The 19,870-nt window shown below is 52.8% G+C and overlaps 9 protein-coding genes across 9 annotated transcripts in view; 5 read left to right on the forward strand and 4 right to left on the reverse strand.

The window, feature by feature from the left end:
- The window catches only part of MYCFIDRAFT_128265 (uncharacterized protein), a gene marked incomplete at both ends in the record, with an annotated part of 1,872 nt that extends 971 nt beyond the window's left edge, over window positions 1–901 (reverse strand). The window contains one exon of the mRNA XM_007923758.1: window positions 12–901. Coding sequence (XP_007921949.1) covers window positions 12–901 — 890 coding nt within the window. The remainder of the gene's footprint in view (window positions 1–11) is intronic.
- A 266-nt stretch (window positions 902–1,167) lies between these two features.
- On the forward strand, window positions 1,168–3,090 carry MYCFIDRAFT_28454 (uncharacterized protein; the record flags this gene model as incomplete). The annotated part of the gene is made up of 2 exons (XM_007921680.1): window positions 1,168–1,497; window positions 1,585–3,090. 2 exons carry the CDS (start codon window positions 1,168–1,170, stop codon window positions 3,088–3,090), a joined length of 1,836 nt encoding a protein of 611 aa, XP_007919871.1.
- Window positions 3,091–3,481: 391 nt separating this feature from the next.
- Window positions 3,482–4,292, reverse strand: MYCFIDRAFT_149834 (uncharacterized protein; the record flags this gene model as incomplete). The annotated part of the gene is made up of 1 exon (XM_007923759.1): window positions 3,482–4,292. The coding sequence occupies exon 1, from the start codon at window positions 4,268–4,270 to the stop codon at window positions 3,482–3,484; it is 789 nt and encodes a 262-aa protein (XP_007921950.1). The 5' UTR covers window positions 4,271–4,292.
- A 214-nt stretch (window positions 4,293–4,506) lies between these two features.
- MYCFIDRAFT_76592 (uncharacterized protein) lies at window positions 4,507–5,231 on the forward strand. The gene is made up of 3 exons (XM_007922283.1): window positions 4,507–4,527; window positions 4,637–4,728; window positions 4,801–5,231. The coding sequence occupies exons 2-3, from the start codon at window positions 4,669–4,671 to the stop codon at window positions 4,927–4,929; spliced, it is 189 nt and encodes a 62-aa protein (XP_007920474.1). The 5' UTR covers window positions 4,507–4,527; window positions 4,637–4,668; the 3' UTR covers window positions 4,930–5,231.
- A 56-nt stretch (window positions 5,232–5,287) lies between these two features.
- Window positions 5,288–7,213, reverse strand: MYCFIDRAFT_193207 (uncharacterized protein; the record flags this gene model as incomplete). The annotated part of the gene is made up of 4 exons (XM_007923760.1): window positions 5,288–5,348; window positions 5,414–5,726; window positions 5,815–7,017; window positions 7,144–7,213. The coding sequence occupies 4 exons, from the start codon at window positions 7,211–7,213 to the stop codon at window positions 5,288–5,290; spliced, it is 1,647 nt and encodes a 548-aa protein (XP_007921951.1).
- Window positions 7,214–7,634: 421 nt separating this feature from the next.
- MYCFIDRAFT_17376 (uncharacterized protein) lies at window positions 7,635–8,346 on the forward strand (the record flags this gene model as incomplete). The annotated part of the gene is made up of 2 exons (XM_007921467.1): window positions 7,635–7,756; window positions 7,857–8,346. Coding segments are annotated over 2 exons (612 nt in total), but the record flags the coding sequence as incomplete, so codon positions are not given.
- Window positions 8,347–11,436: 3,090 nt separating this feature from the next.
- MYCFIDRAFT_149838 (glycoside hydrolase family 76 protein) lies at window positions 11,437–13,454 on the forward strand. The gene is made up of 2 exons (XM_007923761.1): window positions 11,437–12,585; window positions 12,640–13,454. Exons 1-2 carry the CDS (start codon window positions 11,800–11,802, stop codon window positions 13,204–13,206), a joined length of 1,353 nt encoding a protein of 450 aa, XP_007921952.1. The 5' UTR covers window positions 11,437–11,799; the 3' UTR covers window positions 13,207–13,454.
- A 483-nt stretch (window positions 13,455–13,937) lies between these two features.
- Window positions 13,938–16,216, reverse strand: MYCFIDRAFT_76598 (uncharacterized protein; the record flags this gene model as incomplete). The annotated part of the gene is made up of 2 exons (XM_007922284.1): window positions 13,938–14,415; window positions 14,466–16,216. 2 exons carry the CDS (start codon window positions 16,214–16,216, stop codon window positions 13,938–13,940), a joined length of 2,229 nt encoding a protein of 742 aa, XP_007920475.1.
- Window positions 16,217–17,083: 867 nt separating this feature from the next.
- MYCFIDRAFT_55680 (uncharacterized protein) lies at window positions 17,084–19,774 on the forward strand. The gene is made up of 3 exons (XM_007921984.1): window positions 17,084–17,255; window positions 17,517–17,614; window positions 17,676–19,774. The coding sequence occupies exons 2-3, from the start codon at window positions 17,549–17,551 to the stop codon at window positions 19,380–19,382; spliced, it is 1,773 nt and encodes a 590-aa protein (XP_007920175.1). The 5' UTR covers window positions 17,084–17,255; window positions 17,517–17,548; the 3' UTR covers window positions 19,383–19,774.
- The last annotated feature ends 96 nt before the right edge of the window (window positions 19,775–19,870 follow it).

Here is a 19,870-nt window from a genome sequence, read left to right on the forward strand (position 1 = left end):
GATGATCTCACCCTTCGCGATCGCCGAATTGCTTCTCAATGTTGTGTACGATTTTGTGCAGGATGGCAGACTTCGATCTTGGCATGCGATCTAGAGCATACTTGTAGATTGCTCTCGAGCGCTCGTACTCCTTGAGCTTTGCCTCGAACTTGGCATATGCAATGAACAACTTCTCATCCATAAACTCATCGCCAAGTGCTTCGATAGCCATACCAAACACCTCTCGTACCAAGTCACTCGTTCCATTCTCCTCCTCGAACTTGGCCCATTTGATCCAGTTCCTAGGCTCCGGATGCACGATGGTGAAGCGCTCGAAGATGTTCCTCGCGCGATCGAATTCTCCATAGCGCTTCTCTAGCTTGATGTATGCGCTCCACGCTGCCTCGTCTGGCTCCCAGCTCATCCATCGTTCGAAGACGGCCCTCGTGCCAGGAATGTTGCCCAACATTTCCTCCATGTAGACATACTTATACCACAGCTTGTCGACTCTGGGAAGAATGCTTACGGCACGATCAAGCAGGTTTCGCGCATGGTTGATATTCCTCTCCTTCATTTCGCTCTCGATATACCGTACCCACAGCTGCACATTCGTGGGCTCGCAGTCCAAGGCTCGCTCAAAAACAGATCTTGCGCGGCGATATTCTTTCTGCTCCAGTTCCCAGGCAGCATACCGGAACCAGTTGCCCATATTAAGTCTATTGCGGCGCACATAGTCTTCAAATTCCTTACGCTTGCGTCCTTGGTATTCATGGAGTTCCTCAAGATCTGCGAAGCGCGTTGTCGGTTTCTCAAGAGCAGGTTCCTGTCTGTCGACTGCTTCGCGGAGGAGCTGTTCGGCGGATATCTGTTGAGGCGCGGGAGCCTTATTCTTGACCCTTGGAGGGCCGCGTGAAGGCTCCATTGCGGCGGCGGTATCACGCTGTCGGTGGAGGTGTTGTGCGGAAGGTTGAAAGTGGAGATGTAATGTCGCTTTCACATGCGACTTGGAAGTTTTGATGCTGCGCGAGTCATGCGCCAAGCACAGAGCTTCTAACGCCGACACTTTGGCTTTGCGACAACAGCTCTCTTCCAGTCTGGTTCACATACGACAACTGACTGAGCATGCAACATACGTAGTTCAGTCCGAAGGTCTGCCACGAAAGCCACAGCGAATCGAAATTGACCAGAATGGCGACGATTGCGGACGAACTTCTGAACGACTTCGAGGACAGCGGCGATGAGAACGATGATCAGGTCGACGAGAATGAGTTTGGCACAAACGATGCAACACAAGACTTCGCAGCGCCACAGCAGAATGGCGGCGGAATGGAGCTTGACAGCGATGAGGAAGAAGTCGGCGAAGAAAATGACGAGGACTTGCTACCCGATCATTTAAAGAAAGAGGAAGAGGAGACAGAAGAAGAGACGAAGGCGCGTGTAGAGCGCATGGCTTTGCGAAGCGTCAGCGATGTGCGCAGCGTAGCAGGTCTCATGAAGCAGCTGGATCCACTACTCGAGGTAAGCACATAACCCCACCCTTTCTATTTTAAATCGTTGTGGTTTAATCAATATGGACACAGCCCTGACCATCATGGCCTCCTGCAGAAAATCAACCATTATCGGACTTTACCACCTGGGCAAGAAACCAAGAACATTGGAAGAGTTGAGGACAATCCGGAGTACAAAGTGCTCACACAATCCAACACCCTCTCCACCCAAATTGATGGTGAAATCATCCTCGTGCACAAGTTCATTCGCGATCACTACTCCGTACGCTTTCCGGAGCTCGAGACGCTGATCCAGAATCCGCTCGACTATGCTCGTACCGTGGGAATCATCGGCAATGGTCCTATGGACAACATCAAGTCCATTAGTGAAAGCAAAGACAATGTCGTCGGCGCATCGCTCAAGCAGATTTTGGATGGTCCCTCGCTAATGGTTGTCACTGTCGAAGCCACCAACACCTCCGGAACTCCCCTCTCAGACACGGAGCTTGCGACTGTACGTCGGGCATGTCAAATGATTTTGAGGCTAGACTCGGCGAAAAAGACGTTGACAGACTATGTGCAATCACGAATGTCTATATTTGCACCCAACTTAACTGCGCTGATAGGTTCCGCAACTGCAGCACAGCTCATCAACTATGCGGGTGGTATTAACGGTCTCGCGAAGACTCCAGCATGCAACATCCCGCCACTTGGCAACAAGAAAAGTGCACGAGCAACAGGTCTGGCTACAAATGTGGGTGTGCGAAACCAAGGCGTGCTCTACAACAACGACATCATACGCGCTGTTCCGCAAGATCTCAAGGTGCAAGCTATGCGCATTCTCTCTGCAAAAGTCGTGCTCGCTGCCAGAATTGATAGCCAGCACTCATCACCTTCGGGTGAGCAGGGGTTGGCCTTGGCGGAACAAGTAGAGAAGCGCATCAATAAACTATCCGAAGCACCCCCGAACAGCGGTATCAAAGCTCTTCCGGCACCGGACGACAAACCAAGCAGAAAGCGCGGTGGACGAAGGGTACGGAAGATGAAGGAAGCGACAGCCATGACAGATCTGCGCAAGGCTCAGAACCGGATGGCATTTGGTAAAGAAGAAGCTGAAGTTGGCTTTGGCGACAGCTCGAAGGGTCTGGGCATGATTGGGGCGCAGGATGATGGACGAATCCGAGCAACACAGATCGATCAACGAACGAAAGCAAAGCTATCGAAAAAGAATCCTGGCTGGGGAGGCGCGACTCCTGCTGGTGGTTCTGGCACTGCGACATCGCTTCGTGGATTTGGCGGAGGTCCTGCAGCACCTGGAGCTCTAAGAGCCCAGGGTCTACGAGCTGCAGGTGTTGGCAGTGGTCTGAAGACGAACGTTGGTGGGCAGCCAAGTGGTACAATTTCGACTGTAGCTTTTACTCCGGTCCAGGGTATCGAGCTCGTCGACCCCAAGGTGCGCGATGAGATGAACAGAAAGCGAAAGGCCGAAGAGGATCGATGGTTCAAGAGTGGCACGTTCACTCAATTGGGAGGTCCCAGCACAGCGGCTCAGCCTGCGAAGGTGGATTCACAAGGCTTCAAGGTCCCGTCCCTACCAGTCAAGAAGCAGAAGCAGGGCGATTGAGGTTTTGACTACCCATATCTCGCCAAAAGATTTGCTGGGTACCAGCTTAATCCACGAATGAAAGTAAACTGACATGGGGATAATGAGATCGCTCACACAGGCTAGCCGCGGCAAACAGTAAGCATTCCCCCCAGAAGTGGCGTCGTATTCCATAATACTTATGAGTGCTAGCGCTAGTGGATGGATGCAGTATCGCCATTCGGCCGACAATTTCGCTACTCCGAGCCATGGATCGTCGGAAAGAAACTTGTCAAAAAGGATGCAAGCTCGTTATTCGTAGAAATACAGATGAAGCCGCTTCCCTGGCTTAGATACTGATGAAGTTCACTGTCGCCTGCCATATGGACGGCTCAAGCCAATTCAATCATATATGCAAAAATTAAGCTCTCATTCAGAGCCACTGCTTCCACCAGCTCTTAGCCTTCTTCTCACCCGGGAGTTTGGCATCAATGATCTCTTCCATTGTCAAATTCCTCCAAGTCTCAATTGGCAACCAGCCAATCCTTGCTCGATCACCGAAGCCGCCGAACCAGTACACATGGTCGACAATCAATTGCACATACTCGCTCTCATGCGAGATGTCGTTTCCGGGCTGCCATAACACAGAGTCTGGGTGCGATCGCAAGAAGCATGCCTGGATCTTGCGGTATTGCAGGCCATGTCTCGAGACCGGCTCAAGGTGTCCATGTAACGAAAACCGCGGAAGCGCAGCAGGTGTATGCGGGGTTGGAATCTCTTTGACATCACTGAAGAGCGAGTATGTTGTCTTGCGGTCTGGCCACCATCTTATGCTTAGACTTATGTTCGAGCCTTGGTTGTAGTTCTTGTAGGGCGTGGCAATGTTGATGGCAAGGAGGATCGGGTTGCCCGAATGTGGATCGCAATCGGCATAGTATTCCATCAGACCTATGGGTGTGCCTGCGACACCTGCTGGACGGTTCTCTTGCAGCTCGACATCGCTGTGGGAGGACTGTGAAGGAAATACGGTGACGAGGTCTCCAATTGTGGTAAGGTGCATTATCTTCCTTGCCATGGCGGTCGATTCCCGGACAGAAGGTATCCTGTAGCCTTCATTGTGAGGTTCCTCAGGATTGCTGAAGATGTGTTGAGGTTGACTGGTGAGGATGGACTTGGCCGATATGCCTGCAGCCAGGCTGGATAGCAATATTGCCGAACGCATCTTCAGATTCTCCAACTGACGCCTCCGAATGCTGTCAAGACCAGAGAGATGGATGACTTTGATCTGATGATAAGGTCAGGATCTCTTATCGCGGCAAGATCCGAGGCAGCGCTTTCCCTCTCTCGTGACACCGAGAACGCTTGGCAGAGGCAGGTGCCGCACAGTAATTGCGAGCGCGGAGAAGACACTCGCTGCACCTCACCAACGCCATCGAACAGCGAACACACCCATCGACCCGACATTCATCAAGGGATCCCGTGAGTCTCGCCAATCCATCCGAATATATCGCACACCGCCAGGCAGCACATTTCCGCCTACACACGACCGATTTCCGCGCACACAGCTAACACTTCTTCGCCACCGCAGAATCACACACAGCTTGAAAGAACACCGCAACCATGGGTAAGGTGCACGGATCTCTCGCCCGTGCCGGTAAGGTCAAGTCGCAGACTCCAAAGGTACGAATACACCGTTAAATGATAAGCCCGAGACGGAATAAGGACAATATCTGACATGCGTCATACATACAGGTCGAGCCACAGGAGAAGAAGAAGACTCCAAAGGGCCGCGCCAAGAAGAGAATCACATACACTCGCCGTTTCGTCAACGTTACTATGACCGGCGGCAAGAGGAAGATGAACCCAAACCCAACCTCATAAAGAGCGCGACAAGATGAAATGATGGGGAGAAGGGAACGGCTATGAAATGGGCGGACACGACATCGAACGTGGATGATGCGGTGAAACGCAAATACATCAGCAGGCGTTTTATCTGTGAGGTGCCGCGGCTCTTTTCTGGCATGAATGTGTTGAGAGTCGGCGCTTCCATGATGTGATACTGGAATGCGTGGCTTGAGGATTAGACGACCGTTGCATTGTCTCTAGTAGGGCTATGAAGACGGTGGGAAGGCTGATGTTTTCGTATGCTGAAAGGTAGCTCGTATTGCAAAAGCTTTCCACGCATTGCTTTCTCAATACATGATATTCCAAGTTGATTTTCACTGCGCAATAGCCTGCACTACCCAGTAAGTCCCTTTGCTCTTGCCAGCTCATCTCGAGCCTCAGCCAGTTCTGCATCACTAGGCATATTAACCATCATCAGATACAAGACGTCCTCACGCATGGCTCTCTTGACAGTGCGTACCGGACCACCGCCACCCCTCTGACTCCGATTCCTCCTTCCTCGTCTGGATCTGCGTTGGTACGCATCTGTGTGAGAAGACGAGCTCGGCCCTGCAACATCATCACCATACTCTGCTTCTTCACCAAGAGCTTGACCCCAATGGTAGTCATCGTAGCCGGCACTGCTGCCGAAGCCTCTTCTTTCAAAAGCTCCAAATCCTCCACGGCCACGACCACGGCCATCAAAGCCGCCTCTGCCATGTCCAAATCCTGCTCTGCCTCGCCCAAAGCCTCCACGACCGTAACCGAATTCTGCGCCGTGACCATGGTCATGACTATGATAATGTCTCCCATCATGCCTCGACCTCCTTCCCCCTTCTCTTCTTTCCCTCCTTTCTTCCCGCCTCTCCTCCCTCCTGGCACTCTTCTCTTCTCGCCTTTCCATTTTCCTCTCTCTCTTGTCTCTTCTCGGCGTCAGCTTGCCACCGCTTACAAGCGCCACAAGACCTCCCGAATGCATAGCATGGTTGGGATCAGCCAAAGAACTCTTGAAGCCTCTTTCGCCTTGTGGCACGGTGAGCTGTTCCGGATTACTGCCTTGTGCGGCATATTGCATTTGTGCTCTGCGATCTAGATAGTCTGAGAGAAAGCGTTGAGCATCTTTGGTTTTATCCTTGAAAGTCTCTGGACCAGTGGATGAATTGAACTTCTCGTCAATTGCAGGGAAGACCAAGGGAGCACATTCTGGGAGGGAGAGTTGTCCCGAGGACGTTGTGCTCGAGATGCGGAGATTTTGCATGCGTGAACTCATACCGGCACTGCTGTCTTCACCTGAGTATTTGGCTATAACCTGATTTGTAGACAGGTCGACCGTTTGCGGTTTGATCAGATTGCTGATTAGACCAGTCCTTCGCGCAGAGTCTTCCATTTCTGCGTCTGATTTGTATTTGACGATCATGGCGTACAGACCTGCCGGCTGAAATAGTTCCTGATTCATCTTGTCCAGAAAAGTGTTGGTTTTGTATCGTTCTTGTGTTTCAGCCGCTACTCTAGCTGCGATTTGGACTCCGGTCGTGACAGCCAATGCTATGACTCCAGGTGCAAATCCTGCAATTCCTGCTGCCACCTGGATAATAGGTAGAATTGGGTGAGCTTGGGACGATTTATGGAAGTTCTTCAGAAATGTGAGGAATGTAGCTTGATCGATGCCGGCGTTTTGAAGGACCGGAGCATAGGCTTGCACGAAGCCTCGAGACTTCTTGCGTGGTCGTCTCTGAGGTATGATGACAGGGCATGGCAAAGGGTTCTGTGGTCGGGAGCTGCTCGGCTGTGCTACTTCGTGAGCTGCTGAAGTGCTCATGACGTCTTTCACAAGATCCTCAGTGGGCTCGAGTTGCTTGGTCGCTTCAGACTCTTCGTATGAAGGAAGGCCATCTTTGCTATCTTCAGACGTGATTGCGTCGTCCAGCTCCCAAATTTCTTCGTCGTCTTCTGTGGACTCATCGTCCGAGCTGAACGACTCGGGATCGGTAAGATCACTTGGACCAACACTACGTCGCTTCTCGTCTGATGCGGATGGTTCAGCCTCTAGTGTCCGGCCTGAAGAGCTAGCAGCATCTGCATATGCTGGAGGGAGGTCAGTTGGTGGTGCTTCGGCTCTGCTTGTAGAACTTGATATAGGCCTCGAGCTTTCTTCTTCTTCTGCTGCTGCTGCCGCTGCTCTCGCTTGCTTTTGTTCTTTGCGGTGCTCACTATATTCGGCTGCCATCCCTATGCCGGAGCTGATCAAACCAAACAAGCCTTTGCGCTGGCGGTCGCCCATCTTCGCGGGGAATGTAGGCAGCTACTTTAGTCTCAATTATCTTTATAACAAACGTGAAGGAGAGGTCTAAGAGAGTCTGATGAGAGAAGTGGTGTGATATATAGGTGAATCTCGTACTATCCACCCACCCAACTCGCCGACTGCTCCAGCTCGCGAAGCTGCTTGGAACTAGCCGACAGTGCCTACAGCCTCATGGCCGAATTACATGCTCAGAACTTCAGAAGTGGAGTCTTGATGCATGGTGGAAGTTTACAGAGCAGACGGCTGAAGAAGCTCAGCCCGCCAAGACAGGAGACAGGGGTCGCAAGTGAACGGCGCAACGCGAGCCCGATCTGGCAGACATCACGACATCCGCTATTGACAACAAACTTCCGTCTCCGAGACAGCACAACAGAGCCGACTCGACTTGCGAAGCGTCATCATGGCTCTGCCACAAGACCATATTCGAGCGATAGATCAGCTGCGATCGCGCCTCGCGCAATTGTCTTCCTCGATAGCACATCTCAAAGGCACCCTCGAGTCCAATGACCCGCTTCCATCATGGTAGGTCTTGATAGCTGCCCGTCTCATACGCTGATATGACATTCTCGATTATTATCATACTATTGTCATGTCTGGCTCGATGCTAAAGGTAAGTACGCAGGCCTACACTCCAAGCTGCCTCAACGGCTCTAGGTGCGCATATGGGGGAGCTTGCTCAGACATTGAACGCGCAACGTCAACTCTTCACTTCGCTTCACCCATATCCTCTGCCCAGCTTTCCAGGAAACACGCAAGAAGGGCTCCTGCAGCAATTGCTACGGAAGAAGCCTGAGCCGAGAGCCGAAGAATGGATCGAGGAGACCTTGAAGATCGATGCGGAGGAAAGCAAGGCAGATAATGGCATCGGTGCTACTCGGGGTACTGTAGCGGTTCTAAGCGGTGAAGAGACGAGGGATCTGTGGGAGTGGGCCGGTGCGACCACTGCTGGGAAGATTGAGGAGATGGTTGACAAGGGCCTGTTCGAAGATGACTACAGCATCAAGGAGCGGAAGGAAGGCGTAAAAAGTGTCGTGACTGGGCTCAAGAGACAACTTGATGACAGCAGCTCGACAGGCGGGACACCTAAGAGCGAAGAGGACGTCAAGATGGAGGACGAAGAGGAGTCCAAGGAGGATCAGAAGCTCACCGAGATTGGTCTTGATCCCTCCAAGCCTCCAATGCCGCTGGAGCAATTGCTGCGGCTAGAAAGCGGTGCGTGAGCTAGCTCTCAGGCAGCATGTGATGTCACGTTTCTGGAGCTAAACGCATCACTTCCGGTCTGCTGCTATTGTCAGAACTAGCTACTTGCGTCAGTTATTGTGGACTCACATGAAAGTCTGACGCACGGGCCGCTCAGTGAGAGATGCCTTGCCACGTTAAAACCAGCCACTTTCTTGCTTCGTTCTCTTTCTCTTCCACCATCACACACACAGCGATTGCAGCCTCCCGGTTGAGAAGGACTACTAAGAATCCTTACAGCAGGCCAAGATTATCAGAACCACCATCTAGAGACGAGGATCGACAGGCATACAGGGCTAGCCATACAGCACTGCCGTCGTCATGGGCTGGGCTACAATCGTCAATGGTGTACTAACACACACCAGCAAGGCGGATCAAGACAGAGTCGCAGCTCTGTTCGAGAAAGAAATTGAATTGTGGAAGCTCCAGACCTTCGACACATTCACACTCTGGATCGCAATTCGGGGTGCACCAGACGCCAGCAAGGTCTACGACCACGGACAGTTCCTTGGGTACGACACGTACAGCATCGAAGTTTGGGGCCGAGAGGCAGATGTGGTCCGCGTCGAACTTGACAAGAATGGCAAAGTGCAGATCAAGACTCCCGGCCGATGGCTGAGCGTCGCCGCTTACATGGACACGAAGCCGTTGCCTGAGGTTGTCAGATGGTCCGTCACTCCGGGAAAGTTGAGCGACGATGATAAGCAGTCCATGTGGGACAGACAGTGGGACTGGGTAAGCTCAATCAATGGCACTGCGTATACCTGGCAATGGATGGATATGCTGACCACATAAACTACAGTGGCAGAATCGTAGCAAGACTCTCCACAAGCATTTCGACTTCCCTCGATTGCCAGCTGAGCTTCGCGAGACCATCTACTCTCACGCATACGACGTTACCGTCCGACCATACACAATCTCGAAGTGCTTTCCCTTCGCCGCCCGCTCTCCGTTCGCAATTCCAATCCAGCGCACTTCACTCCTGCTCCTCAATCGACTGTACTACAAGGAAGCAAGCCACGTCCTCTTCAAATGTGCAACTTTCAAGGTCAACACCAGACAAGTCTTGCAGCGCCTCACCTGCAACGACCTCGTCGGGTCTCGAATCACCAAAATTGAGCTTAGTCTCAGCCACGAAGACTTCCTGAAGCTGTTCCGCTTCAAGGGCGACCCAAAATTCTGCTCCCACCCGCCTAAGACTGCCCTGGCCCTGCGCTACATGGTCAATCTTGCGAACTGTAAGTACAAAAGGCATCACTCCGCCCGACGACAGCAGCTGTGGCCGTCATGTTACAGACAGTAGGCTGGTCCTAGCCTTTGCCCTTCGAGCGATCTTTCCGAAACACACGCTGACAGTCTTGCCCTTCGCTTTTAGTGACCATCGACATCGACGCCCCAGCGCGTACATCAGTTTCGTCCCCGTCCTTTCCCACGGGCCGTCGCGTCGCCTGTCAGGATAAGGCTGTTGACTACATTCTCGGTGCCGCAGCGCCATTCATCAACGTAATCAAGAACGTCAAGGTCACGGGGTACGCCAAGACCAAAGTCAAGAAAGACTTTGAAGCGTTCTGTACCGCGGAGAGGAAGTTCTACGAGTCGTGGTGCAATCTGGCGGAGTTCAACAATTGCGTAGAGGAATATGATCAGTGGATGGAGGACGATGGTGGCGTGAGCTTGGATGCGCAGGGCGATGGCGATGCTGATGGCAAGGAGGATGTGGGTGGCGATGATGCGGAGGAGTCCGAGTGGCCTCCAGTATGCCGCTGCGAGACGAGCTGCGAGTATGGGTCTTGGAAGGCTGAGTGATACTCGGGAGGCGGAGACTCGAGTCTCGAGAGACGGCCATTTCGGTTGGATCTTTTTGTAATGAGAAACAGCATATGAATCAGGCCCTTGCCGTCGGTGATACGAATCATGGCTCTAGACACCGACTGTTTCCATCTGTAAGAGCGGACCGTGGTCGCCAGCTCAAAGAAGCACCTTCAACAAGCGCAACATTTGCCAGAGTCAGGTCAGCAGTGAACAACAACAAGGGCTCATGACAAGGTCTTCACCACCCAGTGCCCCGTGATCGCAGGTAGATGTCAATGTGATAGTCGAACCCAACGAGAATGGAAGGCATCGTCCAAAAAACAATACACAAGATGTCACGAAACGCGAGTGCATTCGGCGTAGAAGGCAAATTCTCACTGACTGCGGCTCACATATCTAGCGGCTTTGCGGTCTGGCCCATCGTCTTCTGTAGCTTGCCACTGTCGACGCTGCGACTTGTCAGTACTCCTCCGCCCGAAAGAGAGACGATTTCGACTTACGAAGGCGCCTGGCCGTCCAGCACTTCAATGTCCTTTACCTTCTTCTTATCACTCCTCCATGCCATGAACCATGAGCCCTCGAACAGCTCATCAATCTCTTCCAAGCTTTGGCCAGCAGTCTCGGGAACAACGAGATACACGTAGACCAAGGACACAAAACACCAATTGCCCGAAGCTTAGACCGGGGATCTCAGGTGTGGATGTACATATTCTTTCCTCTACCGAAGCATTGCCGAAAGTGATCGAGCCTCATCGAGGACTTCGCAGTCGTATTTTTGGAATGCCCGAGCGTCCGAACGCGAATCGCTGTGCTCATCAAGGGAGTAGACCGCTGTAGCGCGATATGATGCAGTCCGAAACCCGTTGGCCGCAAGACAGCCTTGCAACTCTTATAGCATTGTTGATGTATCGCTGGGTGTGATCGAGCAGAAGTGGTGGAGGTGTTGGAGATGCTGTGCTGTGGAGCGTGGGGCAATACATACTGTACGGTACCTTAGCGTCCCGAGTTTGTTCCCAGGGGGACCTGTACGTCTGCAACAACACGAGGCGGCCAAGACATGCCAAGATGCATCTACGTAGGGAAAGTCTGCGCAGGCGCAGGTTCGCCGACGGACTGCATGTCACCATCTCCTTGCCATCTTTATCCCCTCCCAAACACATCCGCTCGTTTGTCACCTGTTGTTGCGACCTGAGCGAGCGAGCGAGGTTCCATCAGTGACCGTCATCAGCAGCGCAATAATCGTCAGCCTCCCGGTCGTTGACAGCGCCGAGTATTTCGGCTCCGCCACCTCCTGCACAGCAACGGCGACGGCGACGGCGACGGCTACTGTAGTGAGCGCGCTCTACCAAACCCGAACCCACACCTCCGTTGCGAGTTCGCACTTCCATATCGCCTGCCGGCACAGCGAGGGAAGCAGCGGCGACGACCACTCTTCGCGCTTTGTTCCGACCCTCGAGGCCCAGTAGGCCGACGTCGTGAGCAGCAAATACCAACTCTCCTGCGAACACACTACAATGCGCACAACAACGCTCCTCGGCAGCGCCCTGCTGGCAGCGCGCTCTGCACTTGGCATTGCGCTCGATTTGAAAGACCCCAACTCAATCAAGTCGGCTGCGCGAATAACCGCCGATGGCATGATGAAATGGTACACTGGCAACAAGACCGGTGGTATCCCAGGTCTGCTTCCAGGGCCATACTACTGGTGGGAGGCTGGTGCCATGTTTGGCGCCATGATCGATTACTGGTACTATACTGGCGATGCCACATACAACGATGTGGTATCGCAAGCGCTCTTGTTCCAAGTTGGACCTGACGACAACTACATGCCTCCCAATCAGTCAAAGTCTCTCGGAAACGATGATCAGGCCTTTTGGGGCATTGCGGCCATGTCGGCAGCAGAAACCAATTTTCCAAACCCTCCAGAAGACCAGCCTCAGTGGCTGGCATTGGCACAGGCTGTTTTCAACTCCCAAGCGCTGCGATGGGATACCACTTCATGCGGAGGAGGACTCAAGTGGCAGATCTTCACGTTCAACAACGGATACAACTACAAGAACTCCATCTCGAACGGCTGCTTCTTCAACCTCGCTGCACGCTTGGGCTTCTACACCGGCAACACAACATACTATGATTGGGCAAACAAGATGTGGGATTGGACTCGTGCAATTGGTCTCATGAGTGACAAGTACTACATCTTTGACGGCTCGGACGACAATCTGAACTGCACTGAGCTCAACCATATCCAGTGGAGCTACAACGCTGGTGTGTACATGTACGGAGCTGCTGTCATGTGGAATGTGGTATGTATTGTCGTGATTACAGGGTCCATCTTCCTTTACTGACCATGCCTCTAGACTACTGGCGCTGAACGGGACACCTGGCGTCAACGAGCCCAGGGCCTGCTCGAAGGCGCTGCTCAGATCTTTTTCAAGGACAATGTCATGTACGAAGTCGCTTGCGAGCCCTCGAACAACTGCAACATCGATCAGCAGTCTTTCAAAGCCTACCTGTCCCGCTGGATGGCGGCATCAATCAAGGTCGCTCCATGGATGCACGACACTGTGTTGCCCCTTCTTGCGTCCTCCGCGCAAGCAGCTGCCAAGTCATGCACTGGAGGTGACGATGGTAAGACCTGCGGCACCAAATGGACCACCGGCAGCTATGATGGCGGGTATGGCGTCGGACAGCAGATGAACGCTCTGGAAGTCATTCAGAGCAACCTCATTGACAGCGTCCAAGGACCTCTCGGCAATAAGACTGGCGCGACGTCCATTGGTAACCCCAACGCCGGAACTGGAGGCGACGGCAACCCAGTCGCTCCACCTGGTAGAATCACAACAGCCGATCGCGCTGGCGCAGGCATTTTGACAGCATTGGTGCTCATCGGTCTGCTGGGCGGTGCATGGTGGATGGTTGCTTAGGTAAGGCAGAACACAGAAATGGGAAGAATTGCGGCGTTCAATTTGGATGAGGCGCTCCAGCCGTGTATATGTAGCGAAAGAAGCCACGTCGGCCGTGGATCGTCTTTCACATCAGTGCTATCTGGAAGCACGATAGTCTGGAAATGTCTAATGCCAGAGTTCGCGCGCGAGTTACGACTTTATGTTTTTGCTCTAGTTTGTATGCAAAGTTTTATCCACGAAAGAGTACTGTACGGCCAGACTTCTAGATCCTGCTATCTACCTCAAGGGCGTAACAGGTACCTTGCCATTCTTGTGCTGTGGCATGGAATGGAGATGACATGGAAATTCTTCATCAGTGCCAAGTGTGTGCGCTCATTGAAGAGACGACTCATAGCGTCAAGAAATTACGCACACAAAGGAAGATCGAGAGCTCGATTTCATTCGCGTCCATTCTTCGAAAGACTATGTAAGACTCAAGGAGCTCAAGCGCTGCAGTGAGGGCCTCAGCGTCTCCTTAATCCTCGAATGCGTTGAATCCTTATGCGTCTGACCGTGCAAAGCTCCCACATGTGTTCTTCTGAGCCTTCATGCTTCCGATGCTCCATCAGTTTTCGGAAGTTCTTCTTCGGTCCAAGCGAATTCAAATCCCTGCTTTGTACACTGAAGCTATGCGCTGCGTCTTGTTCCTGATTACCCGGCTGGCCTGTTGACCTGTCCACACAACGTGACTCTAATCGAGATTGGCCTCATCAATCAATCTCAATGGCGTTCTCGGCTGGTACAACGAACGCCGAGACCTCATCATCTGTCTTCTGCAAGGCTTTGATGACGTTCGTGAAGATAGCCTCCATGACCACAGGAGGCACAGCATCGCCAACCATGCCCACTGCTTTGGTCCACGGAGTTCGGCCATTCCTGCTCTCAATTCGCATCTTGTAAGTATCAGGGAATGTTTGAAGACGCATGACCTCCCGTATGGTGAATTTACGTCGGCCATTAGGGTGCAGTGCAGAAGGGCCTGCACGATCGACAATGTGCTGCAAGACCTTATTGCCGTCTGCCGCTGGCAGATTCCTGGGCTTCATGCGCTGCTCCTGGCGCATCTGCTGTGGGTTGTGGTTTGTGGCATCTGGCTTGATGTTCGAGATTGCCTCATTAACCGTCATGAATGGTCTGAGGCCTGGACCACTCGTCTCGGCTGGAAATTCAGGGAGTAGCTGTCCTGGACTGCAGAAAATCAGCGGACGTTATTGGAACATTGTGCATCAGGTACTTACCAAGCTGCGATGACAATCAAACGTTTTCTTCCTTGTGGGTTGCGGTGATTGACAAAGTTTAGCACTCTCCACTCCACGTCCCAGCCCATACTGGTAAACTGATTAATCCAAAGCTGCCAATAAGGTTTGTTGACCCTTTTCCACAGTAGACCTGGGGCTTGCTCGAAAGTCATGACGCGACATTGTGTCTTGCGTGCAGCCTCTGCTACCATGAATGATGCAGCAATATTTTCTTCGTCGTTCTTTCCATCGACGGTGTGCTGCATTGACCAATAGCGACATGGGCACGAGCTGTGCAAGACGTCGACTGTGAGCACTTCGCGATCTTGCAGAAAGTCGGCGACGTTCATCTGCAATGTGCGGCAGGTCGGGTGGTTCAATTGATGCGTTTCAGCGACATGCTTTTCTCGTTCCACCCCGTATTTCACATTCAAGCCGGCCATGCGAGCGCCTTCGCTAACCCCGCCCATGCCACAGTATAGATCGGTGATGGCGTATTTCTTCTGCAGCGGTGGGTACAATCGTGTGAGCCCACCTCGAGGTGTAGGCCCTTGGTGGGGCGGGCTGAAAGTTGATGGGCCTGCTTCAACCTCTTCAGAGTATGTCGTTCTGTGATATTTTGTCACTCGACTGAGAGGAAGGCCTGACGCCTTAGCCTCAGGTGCAAAGACATCTGTCATCTCGTGACTCTCTTCAGTGAAAGTCCGCTTTCGCTTCTTGGTAGGCTGTACTTTTGTCACAACAACCTCATCATCAGAGTCATCAATCGTAATAGTGCTGCGACGCTTGCGTGATGGCTCCGGCGCTGGACCTGAAGATTCTGTTGACATTGCGGCGCTGCTCGACGCGCGCTGTCTGCGCATCAGGCCCCTCTGGTACGTCCTCAGAAGTTGAACACGAGAAACGCTGTATCCGGGATCGGCCTCAGCGGGCGCCAGTCTTCGGAACACCTCGCGCTTAACTTTGCCATCACTCTTGTCGAAGTGTCGTACTGATGCCCATCTCACCACCAATCGTGCTTCCTCATTGATCACAGCACTATTGTACACCCACCTCGGATTGTCATATTTGTCGAGAACCAACTGTCCGTTGTTGTCCCTTTTCATCTGTGACCAATTCTCAGGACATGGCACCGTCCGGAATGAATGCGCGGGAAAAATGGCATTCGTGAAGATCACTTCTCGAATTCTTTTGACGAGCGATAGAGAAACCTCTTCCATGCCGGTCACAAAGTTTGGGCGTGAGTCTCGCAATGGCACTAAAAGTATAGCCACCAGCTCGTTGATGTTCTTCTCGAACATGTTGTCCATATGGCGGCAACACTTAAGCAGAATGCCACGGAGCTTGAAAGCGTGTGGTTGATAGCCAAGGGCGCGTTCGCGGATGATGTGCTCAATTTTGAAGAATGTGCCGTTATGCAGCTCGACCGTGTCTCCTGGGCCGATTCGCGCGCCATCTTCAATTGTTGCGAAGTCCGCTCGGTCATGGCCAGGCGGCACCGCTGTGCGTGAATGTCTGATGTGCCGAAAGAATTCTTCTTCTGTGAGCTGCTCTACAGCATCTTCGCCTTCATTGTCGTACTCTTCAGCGTCTGGAATTGGTGGGATCGAGCTGCTGTCATCTTCATCGTCGCTTGTGAGGTCTATGATGTTGAAAGGTGCATCATCTGCAGGCTCAGGTGTGGGAGAGGTGTCCATGAGCCTTGACTTGGGCTTCGGGACCGGCTTCGATGGCTTGAGAAAGCGACGCATGGTGGCGGAATTCAGCGAAACATATGTAGCGTCTGTGTCTCAGGCGCGCGACCGCTATAGGCGGCAGACCGCAGGTGATGTCGTTGTTGGTGACAAAGAACTGAGGCGAAAGAAGGCGAAAGAAGGCGAAAAGTGAAGTTCACTTCTGGGAAAGCAAGGGTGCATGGAAGACTGCAGGTGATGTTGCACGAATGGCTAGCGGCTGCTGCCATCACTACAACAGCCATGCAACGGTCGTGCATCTCGCGCCTGCCTGCAGATGGGTGGAAGGTGTCTGGACTCTCGCTCAGAGATGCGAAGAGAGATTGACTCCCTCATTTCGTTTCTTCTCTGCTGCTGCTATTCCATCACGGGCTCGAACTGCCTGAGGCGTGGTAGCCTCGAAATGCTTGAGGCGTTCTCCTTATTGCCAAAGTTCCCATCTGCAAATAGCCGCATGATGAGGCAAACGCAGCGCATCATCGCCGCTCTTTATGTGGCTTCTGACATGGGTATGTCGGCGCATTGTGCAAACGGGAAATGGCATTGAGGTGCGCTTGTGCTTGTTCGAAAGGCGTGTCTTGGCCATCTCCTAGCCTGCATGTGATTCTCGGGCCTCTCTGTGCAGATATGGAGCATTCAGAGCATGTCGAGCGCAGATGCGTAGAAGGCTGCTCAAGCTTGACAATGGAGTGAAGCGTGAAGTCAGCAGCTCCCCTGCACCTGCCCTGCCCTGCCCTGCACCTGCCCTGCACCTGCACCTGCACCTGCCCCCGGCTCGCTTACGCACTTGCCGTGCCGAGCGCTCCGATCCAGGGCTCAACGGCCGAGGGGTCTTTGAATTTTCTACCTTGACCTTGAACGCTCTCGCAATAAAATGTATCCACGCGACGGACAGAGACGTAAGCGCGAAGCTGCCGCCAGTAGTCATGTTCCTTCGCGCATAATTACCACCTTCGATCTCGAGCACGCGACCGCGCAGCCTCCAACCTCTCTCTCCCTCCCTCTCTCCCCGGACATCACTCAACCACCTTTAGACAAGAAACTAGCGAGGAAGAAGGTGAGTTTGAGGACGCTTGAATAGACGTGCGCAACCTGCGTTCCGCAAGAGCTTGGTGATGATCTGCAAGTATACCTTATAGATGTTGTAAGTTGCCTTTGGAGTCGTTGAGTCGGTTGGAGAATAGAACTGACAACCGAGCAGAGACTTCGGATCCTGTGTGATCGAGAAACTACTCGTGACTGAGAGAGCTCAAGTCAATCTGCATTCCACTGTGGCTAGACTTTTCATGAGCATTTGCTGATGCAGCACATTGCACAGACATATCCAGCCTCGTCCCATAAATCGTCAAGATGTGTGGCATTCTCGCTGTCATTCTAGCCTCACAATCCGCAGATGCTGCGCCAGAAATCCATCAGGTAAGGCAAATCTGACTTGATTCTTGGATATTTGCGCTGCTTTCCATGCTGACAACCCCAGGCCCTGTACTACCTCCAACACCGAGGCCAAGATGCTTGCGGAATCGCGACTTGCTCTAAGGGCGGCAAAATCTTCCAATGCAAAGGCAACGGCTTGGCCTCGAAAGTCTTCCAGGAAGGCAGGAGAGTCGCAGACTTGCCAGGCTACATGGGCTTGGGCCATTTGAGATATCCGACCGCGGGCAGCAGCGCCAACGCCGAAGCTCAGCCATTTTACGTCAATTCGCCATACGGCATATGCTTCACCCACAACGGCAACCTGATCAATGCTCCAGAATTGAAGGAATACTTGGACAAGGAGGCGCATCGACACATCAATACCGAGTCCGACAGCGAACTCATGCTGAACATCTTCGCCGACGAATTGAACGAAACCGGAAAAGCCCGCATCAACTCCGCCGACTGCTTCCGCGCACTCGAGCGCATGTACAAGAGGTGTAAGGGTGGCTGGGCTTGTACAGCCATGCTTGCTGGCTTTGGCTTGATCGGCTTCCGTGATCCATACGGCATTCGCCCAATGGTGCTTGGCGAGAGGGAGTCTCTTGATGTTGAAGGCGGCAAGGATTACATGATGGCATCTGAGTCTGTCGCTCTCAGTCAAAACGGATACGGGAAGTTCAAGGATATCCTGCCAGGTCAGGCCGTCATCATCGAGAAAGGCAAGGCACCACAATTCCACCAAGTCAGCAAACAGATGGACTACGCACCCGACATCTTCGAATATGTTTACTTCGCACGTCCGGAAAGTGTTATCGACAATATCTCTGTCTACCGCGCGCGCCAGCTTATGGGCTACAGCCTCGCTGAAACGATCAAGAAGCAATTGGGCCTGGAGCAATTGAAGGAGATTGATGCAGTCATTCCTATCCCAGAGACTTCACTCGTGTCTGCATATGCTGTGAGCAAGCATCTCAAGATTCCATACTGCCAAGGCTTCGTCAAGAATCGCTATATCTTCCGGACGTTCATTATGCCTTCACAAAAGGCACGACAGCGGGGCGTACGTGCGAAGCTCAACGCTATACCACTGGAATTTGAAGGCAAGAACGTGCTGCTCGTCGACGACAGTATCGTTCGTGGCACCACTTCTCGAGAAATCGTCATCATGGCGAGAGAAGCTGGCGCAAAGAAGGTCTTTTTCAGTAGCTGTGCGCCGCCTATCACGCACGCGCATATTTACGGGATTGACCTGGCGAGTCAGGATGAGCTCGTGGCTCATCAGAGAACAACCGACGACATCTCCAAACACATCGGCGCAGACGGTGTCGTCTATCAAGACATACACGACCTGCAAGCGGCTTGCGCAAAGGATAGTCCGCGTCCTGACCAGAAGTTCGAGATCGGAGTCTTCTGCGGCAAGTACGTAACGCCAGTCGATGATGGCTATTTCGAGCATCTTAACCGCATCCGCGGCGAGACGAAGAAAATGAAGGTCATGGAGAAAGCCATGCAGAACGTGTCTCTCGGGACTGCCAGCCAGAAGGATCTGAAGATGGCAGTCAATGGCGTGGAGGTGACTGATGCAGGCGAAGTCGTTGCCCGGGATTCTGGCTCTGATGGCGAAGGACGTGTGCCAAAGCGAGAGCGAGTCGATCGGTTGTCTCGCGGCAACAGCTTCTCACGACCGACCATGAATGGGGATGGCGAGAAGCGGGACTCTCAGGACGTTGCTCTCCATAACATCAATGATCACGACGGCCAGGCATGATTGAACGCAATGACCTCTTACGCAGGCATGAAAACTTGGGCGGCGTTTCCGGGGAACTGGGTGCTACGGCTTAGAAGGCGTCGCAAGACAGGTAACGGAGGATATTTGGTTTGCTGCTGGCAAGAAGTTGCCCTTCTGCTTCATGACTTCGATCAGCGCCTTTGAGGCCGCAGCCAGATTGTTGTTGAGACCTCAAAAAGATGAAGTGCAACACGATCACGTCTTTGCCGAAATCACATGTGTGCTTCCTTCGGAGATCAGGCGAGATTGGGCGCATTGTCCGACGCTGCACCAATCGCGCTGCCGAAATGCGAAACAGCACCCTGGTCGCTTGACACTTGGTGTGTTAATTGACATTGTTTATATGGCTTCAGGAAATACTTTGCATTGCGACATCTGATGGACGGCACTAACAGCTCCGCCTCTATTGCGGAAAATTGCTTGGACGATCGATGCTAGCGTGGCGTGGCTCAAACTCTCTTATAAGG

Source organism: Pseudocercospora fijiensis (genome assembly GCF_000340215.1).
Source record: "Pseudocercospora fijiensis CIRAD86 unplaced genomic scaffold MYCFIscaffold_1, whole genome shotgun sequence".
Lineage (NCBI taxonomy): Eukaryota > Fungi > Ascomycota > Dothideomycetes > Mycosphaerellales > Mycosphaerellaceae > Pseudocercospora > Pseudocercospora fijiensis.

What these genes read in the sequence shown, in the direction of transcription:
- MYCFIDRAFT_76592 (XM_007922283.1), top strand. Translation starts at nt 4,669, where the DNA reads ATGGGTAAGGTGCACGGATCTCTCGCCCGTGCCGGTAAGGTCAAGTCG. An exon ending in TCAAGTCGCAGACTCCAAAG is followed by an intron (nt 4,729 to 4,800) that starts GTACGAATACAC and finishes TCATACATACAG; the next exon opens with GTCGAGCCACAGGAGAAGAA.
- MYCFIDRAFT_149838 (XM_007923761.1), top strand. Translation starts at nt 11,800, where the DNA reads ATGCGCACAACAACGCTCCTCGGCAGCGCCCTGCTGGCAGCGCGCTCT. An exon ending in CTGCTGTCATGTGGAATGTG is followed by an intron (nt 12,586 to 12,639) that starts GTATGTATTGTC and finishes CCATGCCTCTAG; the next exon opens with ACTACTGGCGCTGAACGGGA.
- MYCFIDRAFT_55680 (XM_007921984.1), top strand. Translation starts at nt 17,549, where the DNA reads ATGTGTGGCATTCTCGCTGTCATTCTAGCCTCACAATCCGCAGATGCT. An exon ending in CTGCGCCAGAAATCCATCAG is followed by an intron (nt 17,615 to 17,675) that starts GTAAGGCAAATC and finishes TGACAACCCCAG; the next exon opens with GCCCTGTACTACCTCCAACA.